The sequence below is a fragment of the Oncorhynchus clarkii genome, chromosome 20 (assembly GCF_045791955.1).
Source record: "Oncorhynchus clarkii lewisi isolate Uvic-CL-2024 chromosome 20, UVic_Ocla_1.0, whole genome shotgun sequence".
Taxonomy (NCBI): Eukaryota; Metazoa; Chordata; class Actinopteri; order Salmoniformes; family Salmonidae; genus Oncorhynchus; species Oncorhynchus clarkii.
Genome location: NC_092166.1, coordinates 38,976,367 through 38,998,629, shown reverse-complemented (window position 1 = coordinate 38,998,629; position 22,263 = coordinate 38,976,367). Strand labels below are relative to the sequence as shown.

General features: G+C 42.4%; 1 protein-coding gene across 1 annotated transcript; it reads right to left on the bottom strand.

Moving 5' to 3' along the window:
* Positions 1-3,280: 3,280 nt before the first annotated feature.
* On the bottom strand, positions 3,281-21,978 carry LOC139376339 (EEIG family member 2-like). The gene is made up of 11 exons (XM_071118758.1): positions 21,569-21,978; positions 17,269-17,389; positions 16,968-16,997; positions 14,098-14,214; positions 13,447-13,493; positions 11,138-11,250; positions 10,872-10,967; positions 10,430-10,673; positions 10,169-10,305; positions 6,811-6,874; positions 3,281-6,577 (listed from the first exon to the last, which is right to left on the bottom strand). Exons 1-11 carry the CDS (start codon positions 21,712-21,714, stop codon positions 6,535-6,537), a joined length of 1,158 nt encoding a protein of 385 aa, XP_070974859.1. The 5' UTR covers positions 21,715-21,978; the 3' UTR covers positions 3,281-6,534.
* Positions 21,979-22,263: the final 285 nt, after the last annotated feature.

Below are 22,263 nucleotides of genomic sequence, written 5' to 3'. Positions count from 1 at the left end.
TAGAGAAATTAACATTAAATTTTCTGGCAACAGCTCTGGTGGACATTCCTGCAGTCAGCATGCCAATTGCGCTCTCCCTTAAAACTTGAGCCATCTGTGGTATTGTGTTGTGTGACAAAACTTCACATTTTAGAGTGGCCTTTTATTGTCTCCAGCACAAGGTGCACCTGTGTAATGATCATGCTATTTAATCAGCTTCTTGATATGCCACACCTGTCAAGTGGATGGATTATCTTGGAAAAGGAGAAATGCTCACTAACACGGATATAAACAAATGTGTGCACAAAATTTGAGAGATAAATAAGCGTTTTGTGCGTATGGAACATTTCTGGGATATTTTATTTCAGCTCATGAAACATGGGACCAACATTTTACATGTTGCGTTTATATTTTTGCTCAGTATATACATGTCTTAAATGCTTGTTCATTGTCTATCGAACTCCTAGCGTTCCATTGGACAACAAGGAACACCATAATACTACTTATTATCCTGATCCTCCTTTGAATTTTGATTCAGCATCCGATGTATCATTTCTATAGTAACTTCAGAAATCCCCTGAATGTCTTTGGCTGCCTTCACTACTTCTTGTATTTGTGCAGTCCTGCTCGTACGTAAAGCAGTCACATTGATGCCCCACACATGAAGGCCAAGGAGTCTACAATTTCTACTACAATGGTTTTGCACATCTCATTTTAGCTTTGCACAGTGCACAAATTAGCAACATGCCCAATCTGTTGGCATTTAAAGCACAGAAGTAGAGGCCGCTGTTTGTCAAACGGGGACACTCTTTTCAAGCCACTTCGATACAAAGTGATATTCGTAGCAGATTAGGTGACCATTTTCCCTAACCTTTCCCCCAGTCTCTCAACCCGCTACAAAAAAGTAACTTCCGTATTGAAGTGGCGTGAAAAGAGTGTTTCTCTCGTCCAATGAGTGAGTCTCCTAAATGGGTACCAAAGTAGGCTCTACATGTACACTAACTGCTGCAGGGAGGAATTCAAAATCTTTGACTCAATGTTTACACCGATGAGCTGCACGATCATGTTGTTTTGAAAAATGTATTCTAAGTGATCATAGTACTACTACATGTAATAACACATTTTCTCCCATCCATTATTAAGTGTGTCTTTAAGCATTTGCATATGATCAGTCCTAGGTGTGTGTACACCAGTAAGCGGTCAAGCTTTGATTTATTTATGCCTACTGCTCTTGCCATTATTTCCATTTGAGTCATTTAGCAGACGCTCGTATCCAGGGTGACTTACAGTTAGTGCATACTGTACATTATTGCCATGAAGTCTGAGCCCTTATGACACAGGAGGTAGCCCTGCTCCAACTATCCCCCCCCAATCACTGCAGTATACTCTGACAATCAAGAATATACAAATCCCTTCTCTCAAATATTCAAAAGCGCGAGTCAAAGACAGTTCTTCACAACATGTGTTCATTCCAGTGCAGCAGCTCTGTAAATTAAATAGGATTATTCTGGGAACGTTCCCTCCTTGCCAGTGATAGTATAAAGATCCATGGCAGCAAGCCATCTGCCCTGCAGAGCCAGGGCTGCCAGACTGGCGGTGACAAGTAGCCCTGAATGCTATCTCAACCCCCACGCGACCCTGCGTTGAGTACTAATGATAGGAGTAATATAACCGCTTTTTGAGCCTGAATGGATCCACTGCTTCAAAATGAGACTCCATTTTGAAGCATCCATCAAGGGGCCCTGGGTCTGAACTCCTCCCTGTGCAACTATACTTCCTGATGGGCCGACCCCAGGTGATGAGGGTAGGCAACAACACGTCAGCCACACTGATCCTCAACACGGGAGCCCCACAGGGGTGTGTGCTCAGCCCACTCCTGTACTCCCTGTTCACCCAGGACTGTGTGGCTACGCACGCCTCCAACTCAATCATCAAGTTTGCTGATGTCACGACAGTGGTATGCCTAATTACCAACAAGGACGACAAACTACAGGGAGGAGGTTAGAGCCCTGGCAGAGTGGTGCCAGTAAAATAACCTATCTCTCAATGTAAAAACAGAGGAACTGATCTTGGACTACAGGAGTCAGAAGAGGGAGCCCGCCACCATCCACATCGATGGGGACAAAGCAGGGGGTCAAAAGCTTTATGTTTCTTTGCGTGCACATCAGTGAGGACCTGAAATGGTCCCACCCCAACCGACAGTGTGGTGAAGAAGGCGCAAAAGCACCTCTTCTATCCTCAGGTGGCTGAAGAAATTCAGCAAGGCCCCTAAGACCCTCACAAACTCCTGATGCACCATTGAGAGCATTCTGTCGGAATGCCCTCAACAGAATGGCTCTGCGGTCAGCCCAACTGATGCACAGGGGGCATGCTGCCTGCCCTCCAGGACTGTTTACTCTGTGCATTTATAAACTGTATTCTCAACATAGCTCCTCCTAATCTACCTACTACTGTGCAAACTAATTTTCTTTACAAAATGATGTCCATAAATACCACATATTTATATTCTGTATTCTCACTGTAATATACGTACTTTGGATTGTTCTTTTTTTAGATTATTTGTGTATTCGTATTGTATTCGCTAGACATTCTACTGCACTGTCGGAGCTAGCAACACAAGCATTCTGCCACACTGTCGAAGCTAGCAACACAAGCATTCTACTACCCTGTCAGAGCTAATAACATAAGCATTCTACTGCCCTGTCGGAGATGGTAACATAAGCATTCTGCTGCTCTGTCAGAGCTAGTAACATAAGCATTCTGCTGCTCTGTTGGAGCTAGTAACATAAGCATTCTGCTGCTCTGTTGGAGCTAGTAACATAAGCATTCTGCTGCTCTGTTGGAGCTAGTAACATAAGCATTCTGCTGCTCTGTCGGAGCTAGTAACATAAGCATTCTGCTGCTCTGTCAGAGATAGTAACAAGCATTCTACTGCTCTGTCGGAGCTAGTAACATAAGCATTCTGCTGCTCTGTCGGAGCTAGTAACAAGCATTCTACTGCTCTGTCGGAGCTAGTAACATAAGCATTCCGCTGCTCTGTTGGAGCTAGTAACATAAGCATTCTGCTGCTCTGTTGGAGCAAATAACATAAGCATTCTGCTGCCCTGTTGGAGCTAGTAACATAAGCATTCTGCTGCTCTGTTGGAGCTAGTAACATAAGCACTTCACCCACTAGAACATCTGCAAATCTGTGTACGCAATCAATAAACTTTAATTGGATTTTTTTGTAGCTGGGAAGGAAGAGTAGGCAACAGTTTAGCAGAGGAAAGACAAAAAACACTATTGAGCAAAAAAAACATTGTTTACTAAATAAATGGAATTGTTTGATTAAGATGTTTTATTGTCATATGCACATATCCAGTGTAAGGAAATTATTTTTTATTCTTTTACAGAGAGTACTTTACAGTACAACAGCATGTGTTTGTGAATTGGGATACAGTATTGAAACAACCATCTTCCAACATTTAGAAAATTAAACAATGTGGAACCATCACTTGCAACATCAATCTACAGAAATAACCAGAAAAGCAACTAACAAAGTAGTACACCAACATCATAAAGACATGCTATAAAAAGGTTTCATTGTGGTAAAATAGACAAATAAGAAAAAGTCATTAAAAAAGTAACATTATGAAAATCAGAATACATTTTTTTTTTCTCTTATCTAATCTGTATTCATACCGATAAAATGCAGACAGTATCAACATACACAAATACAACTGGTCTGCTAATTGAATGTGAGGTTGAATGAGGCAACACTTACCATACTGCATCATGGACATAAACTCCACAAACAGCAAGGCACTAAACAAAAGGTCACATTTGGCCTAGCAGATGCTTGTCAGAACTCTAGCATCCTGGTTGGATCACTGTACTTGACTGACTCCATCTTTCCTTGAATGAACCTAACCGGGCCCCACTTTCCACGAGCAAAATATCAACAAAAGGTTCACTGTCCCTAAAGCAGTTTTCCCTCCTACTTACTACTACAGAATCAAAATAAGCTTTCTGAAAAAAATAAACATCTGATTTGATGTCTGGACAAGGAGGCCTCTCCAAATACTTACAAATACAATTTTGTAAATCAAAGCAAGTGAACTGTTGTCAATATTGGGATCATAGTGAAGCTACTATATAACCGTTTTGCTGAGGATTCAACACCTAAACACCAACCTACAGGTCTGTCTAGTAACTAATCCAGTTACAAGGACATCGTCAACGCCATCTGATGTTAACACTCCTCGTCCTCCCTCTCTCTCACCATCTGGCACCATATGTAATTCCGCTGCTTATAGAACCTTCATTCCCGGCTCGAGTCTTCATGTATAGCTAAACATACTGTCAGTTCCTCTTTGTTCATACGACAGAATCAGGCACCTGTAGGTCGATGACATCACACAACCTGTGTGTGTATAGTTCTTCAGTCAGTTTTAAGGTCATTGTGGGAAATTATCACATTTTGTCAGTTAATACACCTGTGTGCGCACATGTGGAACACTACACATTTGTTACATTTTTTATTTGTTGATAAACTGATCACTCCCTATACTTTCAATGCATTTTTCCGCAAAAGGTAGGTAAACTGTTGCACCAAAAATAATTGCTGGGTCAACTTTGTTTACTTGCGTTTGTCCTCCACTACACCCCCTGCACATTTTACACAGTGAACATGTCAAGCAGCAACATACAACTGTAAATTACAACATACCTCCCAGAGTAATAACCTAGAACCATTTGACTTCCATTAAAAAAATCACAAGCCCTTTTTGTTGTAAGAGCACAGTTTCTCCTACCTATCTAAAAATGTTACATAAGGCCTGCAGGATTGAAACACTACCCCCTCTGGGTAGAGAGAACATTATACTGCTCCACTCTAGTCCATACAGTGCATTCAGAAATGATTCAGACCCCTTGACGTTTTAGACTTTGTTACATTAGATTTTGTTACATTACAGCCTTACTCTAAAATTGATTACATCTTTTTTTCCCCCTCATCAATCTACACACAATATCCCATAATGACAAATATATTTACATAAGTATTCAGATCCTTTGTTGAAGGACCTTTCGCAGCGATTACAGCCTCACGTCTTATTGGGTATGACACTACAAACTTGGCACATCTGTATTTGTGGAGTTTCTCCCATTCTTCTCAGCAGATCCTCTCAAGCAATATCAGGTTGGATTGGGAGAGTCGCTGCACAGCTATTTTCAGGACTCTCCAGAGATGTTCGATTGGGTTCAAGTCCGGGCTCTGGCTGGGCCACTCAAGGACATTCAGAGACTTGTCCCGAAGCCACTCCTGGGTTGTCTTGGCTGTGCTTAGGGTTGTTGTCCTGTTGGAAGGTGAACCTTCACCCCAGTCGGAGGTCCTGAGTGCTCTGGAGCAGGTTTTCATGGAGGATCTTTCTGTACTTTTCTCCATTTATCTTTCCCTTGATCCTGACTAGTCTCCCAGTCCCTGCCACTAAAAACCATCCCCACAGCATGATGCTGCCACCACCACCATGCTTCACCGTAGGGATGCTTGGCATTAAGGCCAAAAAGTTCAATGTTGGTTTCATCAGACCAGAGAATCTTGTTTCTCATTGTCTGAGAGTCCTTTAGGTGCATTTTGGCAAACTCCAAGCGGGCTGTCATGTGCCTTTTACTGAGAAGCATTCTTCCGTCTGGCTACTTCACCACAAAGTTTGTGGTGGTTTTTTGATCTGACATGCACGGTCAACTGTGGGACCTGATATAGACAGGTGTGTGCCTTTCCAAATCATGTCCAATTGAATTTACCACAGGTGGACCAACCAAGTTCTATAAATATCTCAAGGATGATCAATGGAAACAAGATGCACTTGAGCTTAAGTTCGAGTCTCATAGCAAAGGGCATTCATTACTTTTTCTCCCCAATTTCTTGGTATCCAATTGGTAGTTACAGTCATGTCTCATCGCTGCAACTCCCGTACGGACTCGGGAGAGGCGAAGTTCGAGAACTGTGCGCCCTCCGAAACACAATCCAACCAAGCCGCACTGCTTCTTGACACTTCTTGACACAATGCCCACTTAAACCGGAAGCCAGCCACACTGTGTCAGAGTGCGCGATGGGACAAGGACATCCCTGCCGGCGAACTCTCCCCTAACCCGGACGACGCTGGGCCAGGTGTGCGCCGCCCCGTGGGTCTCTCGGTCACAGTCGGCTGCGACAGAGCCTGGACTCGAACCCAGAATCTCTAGTGGCACAGCGCCTTAGACCACTGGACCACTCGGGAGGCCAGGGTATGAATATTTAAGGTATTAGTTAGGTAAGGTATTTCTGTTTTTTTAAAAACCTGTTTTCACTTTGTCATTATGGGGTATTGTTTGTAGATTGATGAGGAAAACATGTAATTTAAGACATTTTAGAATAAGGCTATAACATGTGGGAAAAGGAAAGGGTCTGAACACTTGCCAAATGCACGGTATATCCTCCTCTTTCTTCTCAAAAAGAAGTTGACATGAACCTCAGGTCACCTTCTTCCTTTAACACTAGGGGAAGCAGTCTCACATGTCCGCTCCCCCTGGGGGCTAGCGTTTGATCACCACCTGCTCGTAGGGCCCAGCCCCAACCCTGAAAGAGAACACCAGACATAAACACATGTTATCTCACCAGCCAAAACTCACACAAACAAGTGAAAGGGCATTACTGAACAACTCTTCACAACCAACAAATAGTCTATCAATCAAATATTCTTTAACTATCGATTGGCCCTCTTGTGCAGTTAAAAAAAAAAGGTGAAATATCAGTGACAGTGCCTGTTGTGTCATTCTATTTCTGATGCATTAGGTAATGATGTCACCAACCTGGTGTGTTGGCTGCCCAGCGCCGTGCTTCCACCAGGACCAACAAACAGCTTGAGCCCCTCCTCTGTAACACGCAAAAACAAGTAAGTTACTGTCAATCAACACAAGGTCGCAGCGCTGCGAAAATTGCTTAGGAATCAACAATGAGCCATCTAAAAATAAGTGGTTATTAACAAGAGTGTTATTCACGATGAGAAAGAGGCATGGCATAGAGGGACTTTGCTTTAGCAGCAAAGAACTAGAAATGTGTTACTTGAAAATGGCAAATACAGTAATCTGTTAACCCATTAGTCTAATCCATGTCTAAACCAGGGGAGGGGGTTTCTACTAAACTATAATGAATTGTTTTAAGAAGGTCATACCAAGGATCATTTTGCTATTTGATGTCAAATTTTAAGACCCCTTGATGTATCGAAAAAAATGTCAATTATTTTATGGAAAATCTGATTTGGCCTTACTGCCCATACAAACGCATTGAATAACAGATTCACTACACGAAACAGAGAGACCCACCCCCAAGAAAAATCTAAAGGAAGTTTGTTCTGAAGTGTCTGTCCTATATGTGAGAGATGTTATTATTTTATATATACACACACACACTACCTATCAAAAGTTTGGGGTCACTTAGAAATGTCCTTGATTTTGAAAGAAAATCAATAACATCAAATTGATCAGAAATACAGTGTAGACATTGTTAATGTTGTAAATGACTATTGTAGCTGGAAAAGGCTGATTTTTATGGAATATCTACATAGGCGTACAGAGGCCCATTATCAGCAACCATCACTCCTGTGTTCCAATTGCACGTTGTGTTAGCTAATCCAAGTTAATCATTTTAAAAGGCTAATTGATCATTAGAAAACCCTTGCAATTATGTTAGCACAGCTGAAAACTGTTATTCTCATTAAAGAAGCAATACAACTGGCCTTCTTCAGACTAGTTGAGTATCTGGAGCATCAGCATTTGTGAGTTCGATTACAGGCTCAAAATGGCCAGAAACGAAGGCCTTTCTTCTGAAACTCATCAGTCTATTCTTGTTCTGAGAAAGATCTCATACAACGCTGTGTACTACTCCCTTCACAGAACAGAGCAAACTGGCCCTAACCAGAATATAAGGAGTGGGAGGCCCCGGTGCACAACTGAGCAAGAGGACAAGTACATTAGAGTGTCTAGTTTGAGAAATGCCTCAACTGGCAGCTTCATTAAATAGTACCCGCAAAACACCAGTCTCAACATCAACAGTGAAGAGGCGACTCCGGCATGCTGGCCTCGTTACTGTTGACGTTGAGACTGGTGCTGAGAGAAGAACAGTGTACCGTCTAGACATACTCCCAAGTACTTGTATGAGGCGACTACCTTAAGCTCTCTAAACCCTCAGAGGTAGTAATCATACCAGTGGGGAGAGGGGCATTCTTCTTACCAAACCACATGACCTTTGTTTTGGAGATGTTCAGAATAAGGTTAAGGGGCAGAGAAAGCTTGTTGGACGCTAAGAAGGCTTTGTTGTAGCGCATTTAACACATGCGGAGAGGGGCCTTCTGAGTATAAGATTGTATAATCTGCATAGAAATGGATGAGAGCGCATCCTACTGCCTGAGCTATGTTGTTGATGTAAATTGAGAAGAGCGTGGGGCCTAGGTTCGAGCCTTGGGGTAAACCCTTGGTGACAGACAGTGGCTAAGACAGCAGATGTTCAGACTTTATACACTGCACTCTTTGAGAGAGAGGTAGTTAGCAAACCAGGCCAAAGACCCCCTCAGACACCAATATGCCTTAGCTGGCCCACAAGAATTGGAGTGGTCTACCGTATCAAAAGCTTAGACTAAGTAGCAGCACAACATTGCTTGGAATCAAGGGCAATGGTGTCATCATTGAGGACCTTTAAGGTTGCAGTGACACATCCATAACCTGAGCGGAAACCAGATTGCATACCAAAGAGAATAATAGACCTCAAGAAAGCCAGTCAGTTGCTTATTGACAAGTTTTTCCAACACTTTTGATAAACAGGGCAAAAATAAATATACCTTAGGATCAGCTTTATCTCCCCCTTTAAATAAAGGATGAACTGTGGCTGCCTTCCAAGCAATGGGAACCTCCCCAGAGAGGAGGTTAAAAAGGTCAGAGATAGGCTTGCTGATGATAGGGGCAGAAACCTTAAAGAAGAAAGGCTCTAAACCATCTGACCCAGATGTATTTTTGGGGTCAGGTTTAAGGAGCTCCTTTAACACCTCAGACTCAGTGACCGCCTGCAGGGAGAAACTTTGTAGCGGGGCAGGGGAAAAAGAGGGATGAGCATCAGGGCTAGTTGCATTAGAACGGGTGGGAGATGAGGAAATGTTGGATGGGCAAGGAGGCATGGCTGAGTCAAAGAGGAAACTTGACTTTAATGAAGTGGTGATTAAAGAGCTCAGCCATGTGCTTCTTGTCGGTAACAACCACATCATCAATTTAAAGGGACATGGGCAGCTGTGAGGAGGAGGGTTTATTCTCCAGGTCTTCAACCGTTTACCAGAACTTCTTGGGGTTAGACCCACAGAGAGAGAACTGCTCCTTAAAGTAACTAACTTTGGCCTTCCAAACTTTGAGCACACTTATTTCTCATTAGCCGTGTGCCGTGCCTTTCGCCAAATGCAATTCTTGAGGTGGAGTAACTCTGCCAGATCACGGTCGAACCAGGGGCTGAACCTGTTTTTAATTCTCATTTTCTTTACGGGGGCGTGTTTGTTAACAATACCACTGAAAATATCAAAAAAGAAGGTTCAAGTGTCTTCGACAGAGGGGATCAAGCTGATTCTATACCAATTTACAGAGGCCAGTTCATGAAGGAAGGCTTGATCATTATAGTTTTTTAGCAAGCGTCTATGACAAATCGGGGCAGGCTGTAAAGCAGTGATCACTAAGGTCATTACGGAAACCACCAGACTGATACCCATCAGGATGATTTGTGAGGATAACTTCAAGGAGAGTATTATTTTCTGGGTGTTTGGAGTCATACCTTGTGGGATTGGTAATAATCTGAGAAAGATTTAGGGAGTCCCATTGCTTTAGGACTTGGTCAGGTGGTTTAAGCATGTCCCAGTTTAGGTCACCTCTTAGGACAAATTCAGACTTAGTGTAAGGGGCCAGAAGAGAACTTAGGGCAGGTAGGGTACAGGCCGGTGCTGATGGTGGACGATAACACCCAGCAACAGTCAACAAAGAGCTATTTGAAAGTTTAATGCTTAAAACCAGCTAATCAAATAGTTTGGGGACAGACTTGGTGGAGACAACCGAGCACTGAAGGTGATCCTTGGTAATCCCCCACTGAGCTAAGCCTAACCCTATCCCTCTGAACTAAAGCCAGGGCTTGTGAGCGTACCCTCAGTGCTGGAGTCCAGTAGGCCGTGGCTGAAGTCCTGGCTCTGGAGGATCTTATCCACAACGTCGTCCGCATCCACCCGGGTAGCATCCACTCTCTTCAGCTGAGACTCCACTGAGTTCTGCTTCATCAGATGCCTAAGGCACACACACACACACGTAAGGGGAAAAAAGCACTGGTGGATGAGATGGAAAGAAAGACTCCTGTTGATTACATTGCGATACTCATCTCTGATCTTTCAACAAAGTATGTGAATATTACCTGCTCAGTCTCTCGGAGGCAGAGCTCTTTGTGGGGGTGGGGGGATATTCAGGCACGGGGAAGTAGGCACAGGTGACAGAGACCGGGGGTGTAGAGTGGGCCTCCTTCTCCCCCCTCTCAGTCCCCCGGTCCTCTCTGGGTTCAGGAATGCTTGCAATGCCCGTCGAGGCGGAGCCTGCTGAGGGGTTCCTCTTGTGCGTGAGCTCTGATAGGCTGGAAGAGCGCGAGTGACCTGTGCTGTAGCCTATGGGGAACGAGTAGGTAATGTTACCCTCCACACAACAGAGACACAGATTTCACAACAAGAACCATAACTTTGACAGCAAGCTATAGCTTTTCAGACATTCATGCCTACTGTTCATATCTTATTTAGTTCATGACACAAGTCATAGCCTTTTCTCATCCGCATTTGGTTCAGACGAGGCGTGTAGCTACTAGCTACCTGAGACTTTGGACTGTTGGCTGGCGTAGCTGGACGTTCTAGAATGGCCACATGCTCCCAGTTCATCAGGAACAGATGCACACTTCCCTGGGGCCTCTGAGCAGGAGAGAACAGCAGTACAATATTTTGACAATGTCAATACACAACATTAGCACTAATGATTACTGATTAACAGGGTTTAATTCTGCAATCCTTGTAAAGCAAAGTGTTATGTGTACAGAGCCGGCAGGAGGTATGTGTGTGTTTGGGTGTGTGTGTGTGTGTACCTGGGACGGGGAGGCAGGGTGTTGGTGTGTGTGTGTCCCCTCCCTTCCGGTCTTCGTGGAGACACTCTGCCTCAGCCTGCTGAAGGCCCAGTTTCATGGCCGTGGACGGTGGCCTGCAGGGACATTGTCAGTCACATCAACTGCTTTCACTGACCCGATTAGCTGCTTTACAAACATCACCATCTGTTCCAAACCTACTACTCCCTACCATGCATGGTTGTTGATTGGTTTGAGTCTTTAATTTGTTTGTCCAAATGGTTATTTCAAAGTCAGTGGCTGAATTGAATACATGTTAATGTAACATCTAAAGCCATAATTGACATATCCATTTAAAGACATTTTTTTTGTGAATGCAAAGTTCTTCTGTGGAACTGGAACACGTGAATCATATCCTATCAGAAGTGCTGATCTGTTAGCAAGAGGATTTTATGAGCCGTATATCAGCGGAGCTTCATGTTCATCTTTAATAACCCCACTTTCACAACACAGGAAAGCACCAGGTCTCACTTCTTTTATTTCTTAGATGAACGGGTCTAACTCAAGATTGGAGAGGGGGTGGACTCACATTACATACCAGAGACCAAATGATATACAAGAGACAGAGACCATGAAAGTGAGGGAGAAGAAGAGAGTGGGACAGACATTTAAAGAGAGACACTGGAAGGAGACAAAGTTAGTCAAAGGACCAGTGCAGTCAAAATTCTGTTCTTGCTGATAGAAACTAACACTGTAAAAGTGTGAGAAAAAAAATGTATCAGTGTTATTTCCTGATAGTTGCTGGTTGAAAATACAATCTACACAGGACCTTCTAATTCAGCCTGTTTGCACGGGCGGAAGATTCAGCTTGCCACCACATCAAATCTTATTTGTCACATGCGCTGAATACAACAGGTGTAGACCTCACTGTGAAATGCTGAATACAACTGATGTAGACCTCATTGTGAAATGCTGAATACAACTGGTGTAGACTGTGAAATGTAGACCTCACTGTGAAATGCTGAATACAACCTTACAGTGAAATTCTTACACGCCCCTAACCAACAATGCAGTTTAAGAAAAATACGTGTCAAGTAAAAAAATAACACAGCAGTGAAATAACAATAGTGAGGCTATATACAGGCGGTACAGAGTCAATGGGCACCGGGTGGTAAATTGGTTAATAATAGACCAATAAAGATTATTTATTTATTTATTAGGATCCCCATTAGTCGACGCCAATGGCGACAGCTAGTCTTAGTTTTACTGGTGTCCGACATATAACAAAAAATACATTAGACAAAATACTTTAAAACTAGCTGTTATTGGCAAATTTGTAAGTTTCCCCTTCCCTTCTACAAAGCTCTTACAATACTCCCAACACACACATTGTGTGTGAGTCACATTCTGTAGGAGAAAAGCTCAGTAAAAGACAGACTCTGTGGGGGACACCGAGGAACACTGAGGCACACCAGCACTTCATGATTGCATGAAAACTTTCTCCCAGAATCTCTCCACTGTGTCAGAGGCATTGGCCAAGGCAACCCTCCCACACTCACTGCATTAGTGAGGACTGATTCTAAGTTCATTTTCACCCCCTCCTCCATGGTGAAATATAAAGGCTCAGTAAACGTTATATTCCATTCGGTTTCCTCCACTGTGGGATTCAGACAATAGAGCGACATGTTCAGAGAGAGGGCACTGGGGTGGTGCAGTAGAGTGTGATTCAGTGTGTGTGTTTGTTTACGAGGGTGTCCAAAGTAAAGGCGCTGCCAGGAGTGTGTGGGCACGTCATGCTCAAATCAGTCCTTTCTAACAGACAGAATCTGTGAGGAAGTTCTCTTATCATATCGAAACAATAGAACTCTTGCTATTCATTTTCAACGGCAGAAGTTGGTTTGATTTGAGTCCACAAGTATAACTTGACTTCAAATTGTTCATGTGGTGCTGAGGAAACTGTGCCAACGCTTGAACTTTTACAAACACGGGATGGTAATTAACCCCCTGCGTTTCTGTGACTCTGTTTCATAAAGCCACAGAGATAGCAGCCGTGTCTGGGTGTACTCAGAGACAGGATGCTGAATGCATATGTAGGTTGGTGGTTTGCTCTGTGTGTCTGTGGTCTGGCCAGATGCAGACTTCTGTCTGTCGGTCTGTCACATCAATGTTTCCTACTTACCTTTACTGAATAATGGGCCAAAACTGCATTCATTTCCGATAAGCTAATCCTGCAGTTGTACCACTGATCCAAAATCAGTGAAGTCCAAAAAAACGTTTTGTGATGCAACCCACCAGAAGGTTTGAACAAAAACGGAAATGAAAGGTGCACTTACGTTTTAAAGCAGGGGTCCCCAGACATGAGCAGTGTACTAATGACAACCTGTGACAGAGGTGACAAAAACAATGTCAGCCCCAAAAAAATGGCAGCACGGCTCATACACATCCACAGGCCCTATGAAATAGGATGAAGTGATCCTAGACCTGTGTCGAAGTACAAATTCTACCCGAAGCATGTACAATATACATTCATGACACAGGTACTTCTCCAATATCACAGGCTCAGAGGTGCCTGTCTTCACGTACATGTTAGAGCAGTTGCATCATTAGAATACCTAATCCTGAATGGTGACTAGGGGGCGGAGGAGGGTGATAGCTAACCATGTGCTTACTCCCAATGTGTGCCAATACTTGGGTATGTTGGCTATGACCCAATACTCTCACATGGTTCCCTTCCTGGTCTCCTCTCCCTCATGAACACTCATTAGTAAGACTGGATAGCTGACGTTGTGTAGGCTAATCCGTGTATTTCTTTCATCTATCCAGTCCTTTAAGAGCAGTGATCCCTGTGTAGACAAGTAAGGCTCCTCATTCTAGAGTGATAGGACAGAGCCAAGTGGACTAGGGCAGAGGACAGACTCCAGTGTCATACACACGTCCTATACAGTAGATGTTTTGGAGGCCTGTCTAACTGTACCGAAGTGTACCTTGAGTATAGAGTTGTCCTGTCTGGAGTTCTTGGTGTCGTAACCCTCTAGTAGGCATCGGCGCGTCGTTCTGCCAGAGCCAGCAAACTCTGACAGGTTCAGGTCAGCAAAACCCAGCTACAGAATAGAGAAAACAGATCTTTTCAGGTTTATGGTAACCGCTTTTCAACAGAGCCTCAGTTCCATAGAGTTCTAATACAGAGCACTCTGTTTCTAACAATCACATCTGTAAGAAGCTATTGTAGTGGTCTTTAACCATTACATTCGTCAGCCGGTGATTGTCAAGCAAATAACTCCTGGTAATTGACCGTTAACACATTTAGCACCTCCTGGCTTCCACGCATAGCCTACTGATGTAGACCTTTGGAACATCTACATAAAACAAAGTCTAGTACATCCATGTAATATAGCCTACACCTTCACAATAAATCCATTATTTATTTTAGGTCTGTAGAAGCATGATAAAAAAAACGTACAGAATAGTATACTCGTGAGTTGTCCTTATGTTAGGTTCTGATGTGGCTATGCCAAATCTGTGGGCTACACTAGTTATATATTAAAGCAAGATTTGCTTACAATTCTGTGGCATTATTTTACGTCATTTTATAGTTTAAAGAATACAATTGAACAAATCTGAATAAAATAAACATTTTCCCCAAACGATTTGAGGGAGTGCGCACATGCGGCTATTCTATGTTGGGCGGTTAACAAAGAAATAGATCATTAATAACTAAATGAAGCATATAGGAGCAACTTTAGTTGTTCTACAAACGTTACGCTCTATGTTTTGATTTTTAATACATTGTAAGGCTGCATGACGCGACTAATGATGATTTGAAAAAAATTGCTTGAAAGGCATGAGCTCTGCTTTGTTTCTTTGTGCAGGCTGTACACACTTCATTAGTCTCTCATTCACAATTTGTCAAGCACTTGATAATGCCTCAAATTTCACGGTGGCATCCCCTTTGTGGCCGTAACGCAACCTAAAAAAAATCCATGCCTTTTGCGTCTAGTGGCCGTTGTGCCCTTGGCCCGGAGTGCTGCGTTGTGCTCTTCACCCCGAGCACTGCGCGCTCCGAATAGACTTTCACTCACATCTCCATCACGTGATCGGGTCTTTCTCACAGGCTACAAGTGAAGACAGACACATCGGGAAGGTAACTGCGCACGTCCTTATCCAATTCCGAGGTGCATATTGAAGATATTGGAAAAACTGTCCACAATTACTTTGTCAGCCAACAAGTTGAGTAGGCCTAACGAATAGCAAAAGTCCTAGCCTATGTCAATCTACTATCACCATAGTACAAAAGTTGACCTATTCTGTGAGAGAAATAAATATTCCAAACAGTCTGGGGACAGTTGTGGGATGCAATAAATCCCAAATTAATACAACCACTAGCATTAAAAACAACTTTTTTACACAATGTGGCTGATGCAACAGATCAGAACACTAGCTTAAAATGTTGATAAACGATTATGCTATTTCTTCATATTATAAGCGCAGCAATGCACACATGGCACTAGCCATGCTGTTGTAGGGGTCTGTCTAACCCAGCTGTAGTTAGTAGTGGTCAGTGTCTCTTTCTTAAAAGAGCGCGAATGTTCTATTAGCGGGAAAACACCATTATCAAAAATGACCGCAAATGCGATTATGCATGTAATGGCAATTTCTTATGCTGGGTATCATTCACAAGTAATGATATATAATTCACACTTGATAGGCTAATATTGTCACTCAGACTATTCTTGATTTAATATTGTACTAAATAATATGTGTGAAATTTGTTTTGATTTAGAATGGACCATTATCATGTACCTGTCTCGAAACAAGGGCAGCGTGAAAAAAATGCATGTCATCTATATGCACTTAAATAGCGAATAGTGGACTCTTTTCCCGTGGTTCATTTTCATGCCAGTCAGGTTGGCTATGATACTGTTGTTAAGAAAAGCAATGTGCTTAATATTAGGAAAGTTGAGAAATAAAGATATTAGGCCTAGTCTATTGAAAGCTGATGGGAGCCTCCTCTATTTAGTAGAGGCCATCACTGTGTTTTCTAATGCAATTGCATAGCCTATTGAAATGTTGCACAACGTGCTCATGGACTATCATGAAGTGTTTGATTAGATTTTCCGATCACATTTGCATTGATGTCAGAGTGATTAGAGGGACAATAGAGTGCTGAGTACCAGGCAGTTAGCAAGTTTGGTAGGCTACTAATGACCACAAGCAGCATCAGAGCCAAGTCTTGGACCAAGGGGCTCCTTAACAGCTTTTACCCCCAAGCCATAAGACTGCTGAACAATTAATCACATGGCCACCTAGACTGTTTACATTGACATCCCCCCTGCCTTTTTTTTTTTTTACACTGCTGCTACTCACTGTTTGTTATCTATAGTATGCATAGTTACTTCACAAATGACCTCAACTAACCTGTACCCCCGCACATTGACTCGGTATCGGTACACCCTGCAATAGCCTCACTATCGTTATGTTATTTTCTTGTGTTACTGACAAGTGATCGCCGGTGTGGCAGTAATACGGTCACTGCAACTGCCCTACTTTCAATGTACTTCCCTTTTAAGAATGAGTCATGCGGTAGTGACGTCATTCTTTAGTTATTGCCATATAAGGATTAATGACTGCTTAAGGACAGATAAGTGTTGAACAGCAATCAGTAACCAAAGACGGAAGTTCGCAGTAACAGGCTAACTATCCTCTTTAACCTCACCTTTACTAACAATGGACAAGTTACTTTCAGGCGGTGAATGACTAACTATAATTTGCATTATGATAAGAATGCTCTGTATCTACTTTAAAATGTCAGCATGCCAAGATGGTCATTGACTGAATTCAAAAGCAAAAAGATTACCTTGGCAAAGGTCTTTCCACCCTTCATTTCCTAAAATGACAAAAAAATGTGTTATCCATCAAACAAACAATCCTTGTGTGCTACAAGTACATCTCCACATTCGATCTCAAAACACAGATATTGTAGCAATAGTCTTAACAGTGATTGACATCTTGACAGCCTGTAGTTGACCAAGTGGTAGACATATTTTAGCAGTAGACCTATTAGTATACCTACTAGTAGTATACCTATTATTGTCATCAATTGAACTTGACATAGCATTCACATAACTTTGGCAGCATTGTTGTAGTGAGTCCTGTACCTTGCGCACAGACACCCGACACACACAGGGGTCCAGTACTCCTGTCCCAGCGTTGGCACTCATCTTACACAGGAAAGAGAACCTCTTCCTCCAGCGCACACAGTTAGCCTGGACCTGCTCCCTGGAGAAGACAAAGTTAGTAGCAGTACAATCAACAACAAAAAACAGAACTGTGTGACAGTTGATTGGAATGTTTAGGTACACTACACATTCATCCATTGATCTGATTAAATGGCTAAGATAAATCTAGGCTGTCAACAAAGAACACAGTCAATGAGAAGATCCTGTGTGCGAGAGATGAGACATGGAACATAAAAGCCTTGAAGTAAAAATAACAAACTTCCCCATGCTCTTTCCCTTCCTATGGATTAGTCTCACATAAATAGATGTAGGCTAGGCTAAGTGAATTATAGATTTTAAAATGTGATGGCAGTGTTCTGCGCATCTGGCCCCTCACAGTGACAGATGAAGAACACTATGCATTGGCTCTTTAGAGAAAGTGATATGTAAGGTGCTTCAGCATTAATGCAGGTGAAAAAAAACTTTGTTGTATTCACGCATGACTATTTGGCTTTGGATAAAAGCATCTGCTGAATGGCATATATATGTACCATTCAAAAGTTTGGACACCTACTCATTCAAAGCTCACAGATTACTGCACCTGTACATAGCCCACCTATAATTTAGCCCAAACAACTACCTTTTTCCCTACTGTATTTAATTAATTTATTTATTTATTTATTTTGCTCCTTTGCACCCCATTATTTTTATTTCTACTTTGCACATTCTTCCATTGCAAATCTACCATTCCAGTGTTTTACTTGCTATAGTGTATTTACTTTGCCACCATGGCCTTTTTTGCCTTTACCTCCCTTATCTCACCTCATTTGCTCACATCGTATATAGACCTGTTTATACTGTATGTTTGTTTTACTCCATGTGTAACTCTGTGTCGTTGTATGTGTCGAACTGCTTTGCTTTATCTTGGCCAGGTCGCAATTGTAAATGAGAACTTGTTCTCAACTTGCCTACCTGGTTAAATAAAGGTGAAATAAAATGAATAAAAATAAATATGGAATCATGTAGTAACCAAAAAAAGTGCTAAACCAATCAAAATATATTTTAGAGTCTTCAAAGTAGCCACTCTTTCCCTTGATTACAGCTTTGCACACTCTTGGCATTCTCTCAACCAGCTTCACCTGGAATGCTTTTCCAACAGTCTTGAAGGAGTTCCCACATAATGCTGAGCACTTGTTGGCTACTTTTCCTTCACTCTGCAGTCCAACTCATCCCAAACCATCTCAATTGGGTTGAGGTCAGGTGATTGTGGGTGTCAGGTCATCTGATGCAGCACTCAATCACTCCCCTTCTTGGTAAAATAGCCCTTACACAGCCTGGAGGTTTGTTTTGGGTCATTGTCTGTTGAAAAACATTGATAGTCCCACTAAGTGCAAATCAGATGGGATGGTGTATCGCTGCAGAATGCTGTGATAGCAATGCTGGTTAAGTGTGCCTTGAATTCTAAATAAATCACAGTGTCACTAGCAAAGCACCCCCACACCTCCTCCATGCATCGCAGTGGGAACCACACATGCGTAGATCATCTGTTCACCTACTCTGCATCTCACAAAGATATGGCGGATGGAACCTAAAATCTCACATTTAGCCTCATGAGACCAAAGGACAGATTTCCACCGGTCTAATGTCCATTGCTTGTAGTTCTTGGCCCAAGCAAGTCTTTTCTTATTATTGGTGTCCTTTAGTAGTGGTTTCTTTGTAGCAATTCAACCATGAAGGCCTGATTCATGCAGTTTCCTCTGTACAGTTGATGTTGAGATGTGTCTGTTACTTGAACTATGAAGCATTTATTTGGGCTGCAATTTGAGGTGCAGTTAACTCTAATGAACTTATCCTCTGCAACAGAGGAAACTCTGGGTCTTCCTTTCCTGTGGCGGTCCTCATGAGAGCCAGTTTCATCATAGCGCTTGATGGTTTTTGCAACTGCACTTGAAGAAACTTAACATTTTCTGGATTGACTGACCTTCATGTCTTAAAGTAATGATGGGACTGTCAATTCTCATCTCCACAGAGGAACTCTGGAGCTCTGTCAGAGTGACCATCAGGTTCTTGGTCACCTCCCTGACCAAAGACCTTCTCCCCCGATTGCTCAGTTTGGCCGGGCAGCAAGCTCTAGGAAGAGTTTTGGGGGTTCCAAACTTCCATTTAAGAACGATGGAGGCCACTTTGTTCTTGGGGACCTTCACTGTTCAATGAAAGGTTTTGGTACCCTTCCCCAGATCTGTGCCTCGACATGATCCTGTCTTGGAGCTCTATGGACAAGTCCTTCGACCTCATGGCTTGGTATTTGCTCTTACATGCACTGTCAACTGTGGGACCTTATATAGACAGGTGTGGCTTTCCTAATTATATGCAATCAATTGAATTAGGTGGACTCCAATCAAGTTGAAGAAACATCTCAAGGATGATCAATGGAAACAGGATGCAACAGAGATCAATTTCGAGTCTCATAGCAAAGGGTCTGAATACTTATGTAAATAAGGTACTTCTGTTTAAACTTCTAAAAACCTGTTTTCGCTTGGTCATTATGGGGTAAGAATATTATTTTTTAATCCATTTTAGAATAAGGCTGTAACGTAACAAAATGTGGAAGAAGGGAAGGGGTCTAAATACTTTCAGAATTCACACACACAAAATTCTCAACTGGGTAACGGTTAGACTTCCCTCATAGAACATTAGAGAGAGTTCAAGGAGAGGTCGAACAGAAGTCGGCTGTCGACCAAAGCAGACATGTTTTCTAGTAAAATGTCTTTTAAATAATGACATCACTCAGTGCTGCCTTCTCCATTCTTTCAACTCAATCACACATTCAGTGACTGAGGAGGCTGATGGCCTGTCGGTGTGTGTGTTCCAATGAGCCTAAGCAAACTTATAATATTAATAGAGCAGAAAAAACATGTTTCTCTAACAAGATAATCAAAACCTCTTCACGGGTTAAAAATAACAAGACAATGGCTTGAGTCATGGCTACGTACAGTATGGTACATTTACATAATTGGACAAATGCAGGCAGTTCCTCTGGGAATGCCAACTGAGTTGAACATTAAGAGCTGGCATGTGCTCCAGTTGTGTCCACTACTTTCCAGTGACTGACTCATTTAAGTGCAGTCCTACTCAGTGCGGTTGAGTGGCTTGACATGTGAATCTCTTAAAATACCACAAGGATCCGTTGGAGCTCTTAGATCGGTTCTCTCTAGGGAAAACAAGTCTGTGTGTTCAAATGCCACAGACAAAGTCCTATCCTGAATTCTGAGGAGGGGATGTTCCAGAGTCTAAACAGGAAGGAATGGTGAATGGATAACATGAGAGAAATGAGTTAGACGCTGTTAACGTGACTTGACTGATCCAATCTTTAACGGATTCTAAACTAGTTTTTAGACAATATGTCTAGCCATCTCAATGGCTCTGGATCCTTGGAGAGCAAGTAGTTCTTGTTGCATCAACTGATGTTGAGTGGGATAATGAGGTTTTAGGAAATGTATGAGACACCCTTTAAAAAGTCTCATATGATGGGGTTCTTGAAACATTTTCCAGCAAAGTGTTGAATGTGTGTTTGTTATAGAGTTCACTATGCGTAAAATCTCCAAAATGTAAAATCTCCAAATGTACAATGAAAACGGGGTTGGATTGGGGATGAATGATTTCCAAGTTTTTGCAACTAGTCTGATCAATAAGACCCTAGCCAGTCTAAACTAGGAGATATTGGTTTTAACAAAATGATAAGCAAATCCATTACTTTTCCTTGGCATTTCAGAGTGGGAAATGGAATCTAGCGAACGTTAATACTGACCTTCAGTTGCCAGACGTTTTAAGGTAGGCTACATAAAACGTCAGATATGACAGATGAAGCAAGCCGCACACGTGCAGCCATGTTTGACAGTGGGTCTCGTGACTGAGGGTGTTTTGCTGTGTCAATCACTCAGTCAGAACAAGATGGCAGACGAGTTACCATGGAAACTGCATCAAAATAACACAGGTAGAAATACTAGGCTACATATTGAATAACGTTAATACATGAAGAGAGACATTGTTAGCTATTAACTTACACACAGCACATTATTCACATGCACCCCACTGTCTTCGTGACTAAGCTAGCTAGCTAGCGGGTGAAGTTAGTTAGCTAACTATAGCTGCTAGCTGTATCTGGCTAACAATGCCACTACTGCCAGCAGTTATTGCTCTCACTTCTGTACGCTGCTTAAAATAGGAAAGGCGTTCTTACCGAGAGGACTCTTCTGTAAAGCCACGGTCTAGCAGTCGTACTTTGCAGAACAGGACCCCGTTAACAAAGGGAACAGAAGATAGTTCGTCCAACTCGAAATCTACCTTAAATTTGAATTTCTTTTTCTTCATCATAATGAACGACATTATGCTAAAGTAACTTGGTGCCTAATTATAATAGTATCTATAGCTAGCCAAAGGTCGAGCTTCTTGACTGTCACTTCTCCCACTTGTCACTGGCTGTCTGAGTTCATTTAGCGTTTGACGTTGAGTTCAAATACTTCTCGCCCCCTTACCTATATCTAGGGTTGATGAGTAGCAGAGCGACACCGCGCAGTGAGTGTTAACACTAAAAGCGACAAGCGACCATTTGAGAGGAGGCGTTCTAGTGCATGTTCAAAGAATGCAAGTAACGAGGGGTGGAGTTAGGGTAGATAGCCCGTCTACTCTGTTGCACTTCTAGAACCGGATACTGACAAATAAATAACCATAGGACATCAAATCGCATTTTATTGGTCACATACACATGGTTAGCAGATGTTATTACGAGTGTAGCGAAATGCTTCCGCTTTTAGTTCCCGACAGTGCAGCAATATCTAACATGTAATCTAACAATTCCACAACAGCTACCTAATACACACAAATCTAAGTAAAGGAATGAAATAAGAATATATACATATAAATATATGGATGAGC

Bases quoted from the DNA above. Each gene is read 5' to 3' on its own strand.
- LOC139376339 (XM_071118758.1), bottom strand. From the start codon at position 21,714: ATGTCGTTCATTATGATGAAGAAAAAGAAATTCAAATTTAAGGTAGAT. The intron at 13,494-14,097 runs GTACACTTCGGT...CCTCTGTCACAG, and splicing joins AGGACAACTCTATACTCAAG to GTTGTCATTAGTACACTGCT. The intron at 10,674-10,871 runs GTAGCTAGTAGC...CGTTCCCCATAG, and splicing joins CCAACAGTCCAAAGTCTCAG to GCTACAGCACAGGTCACTCG.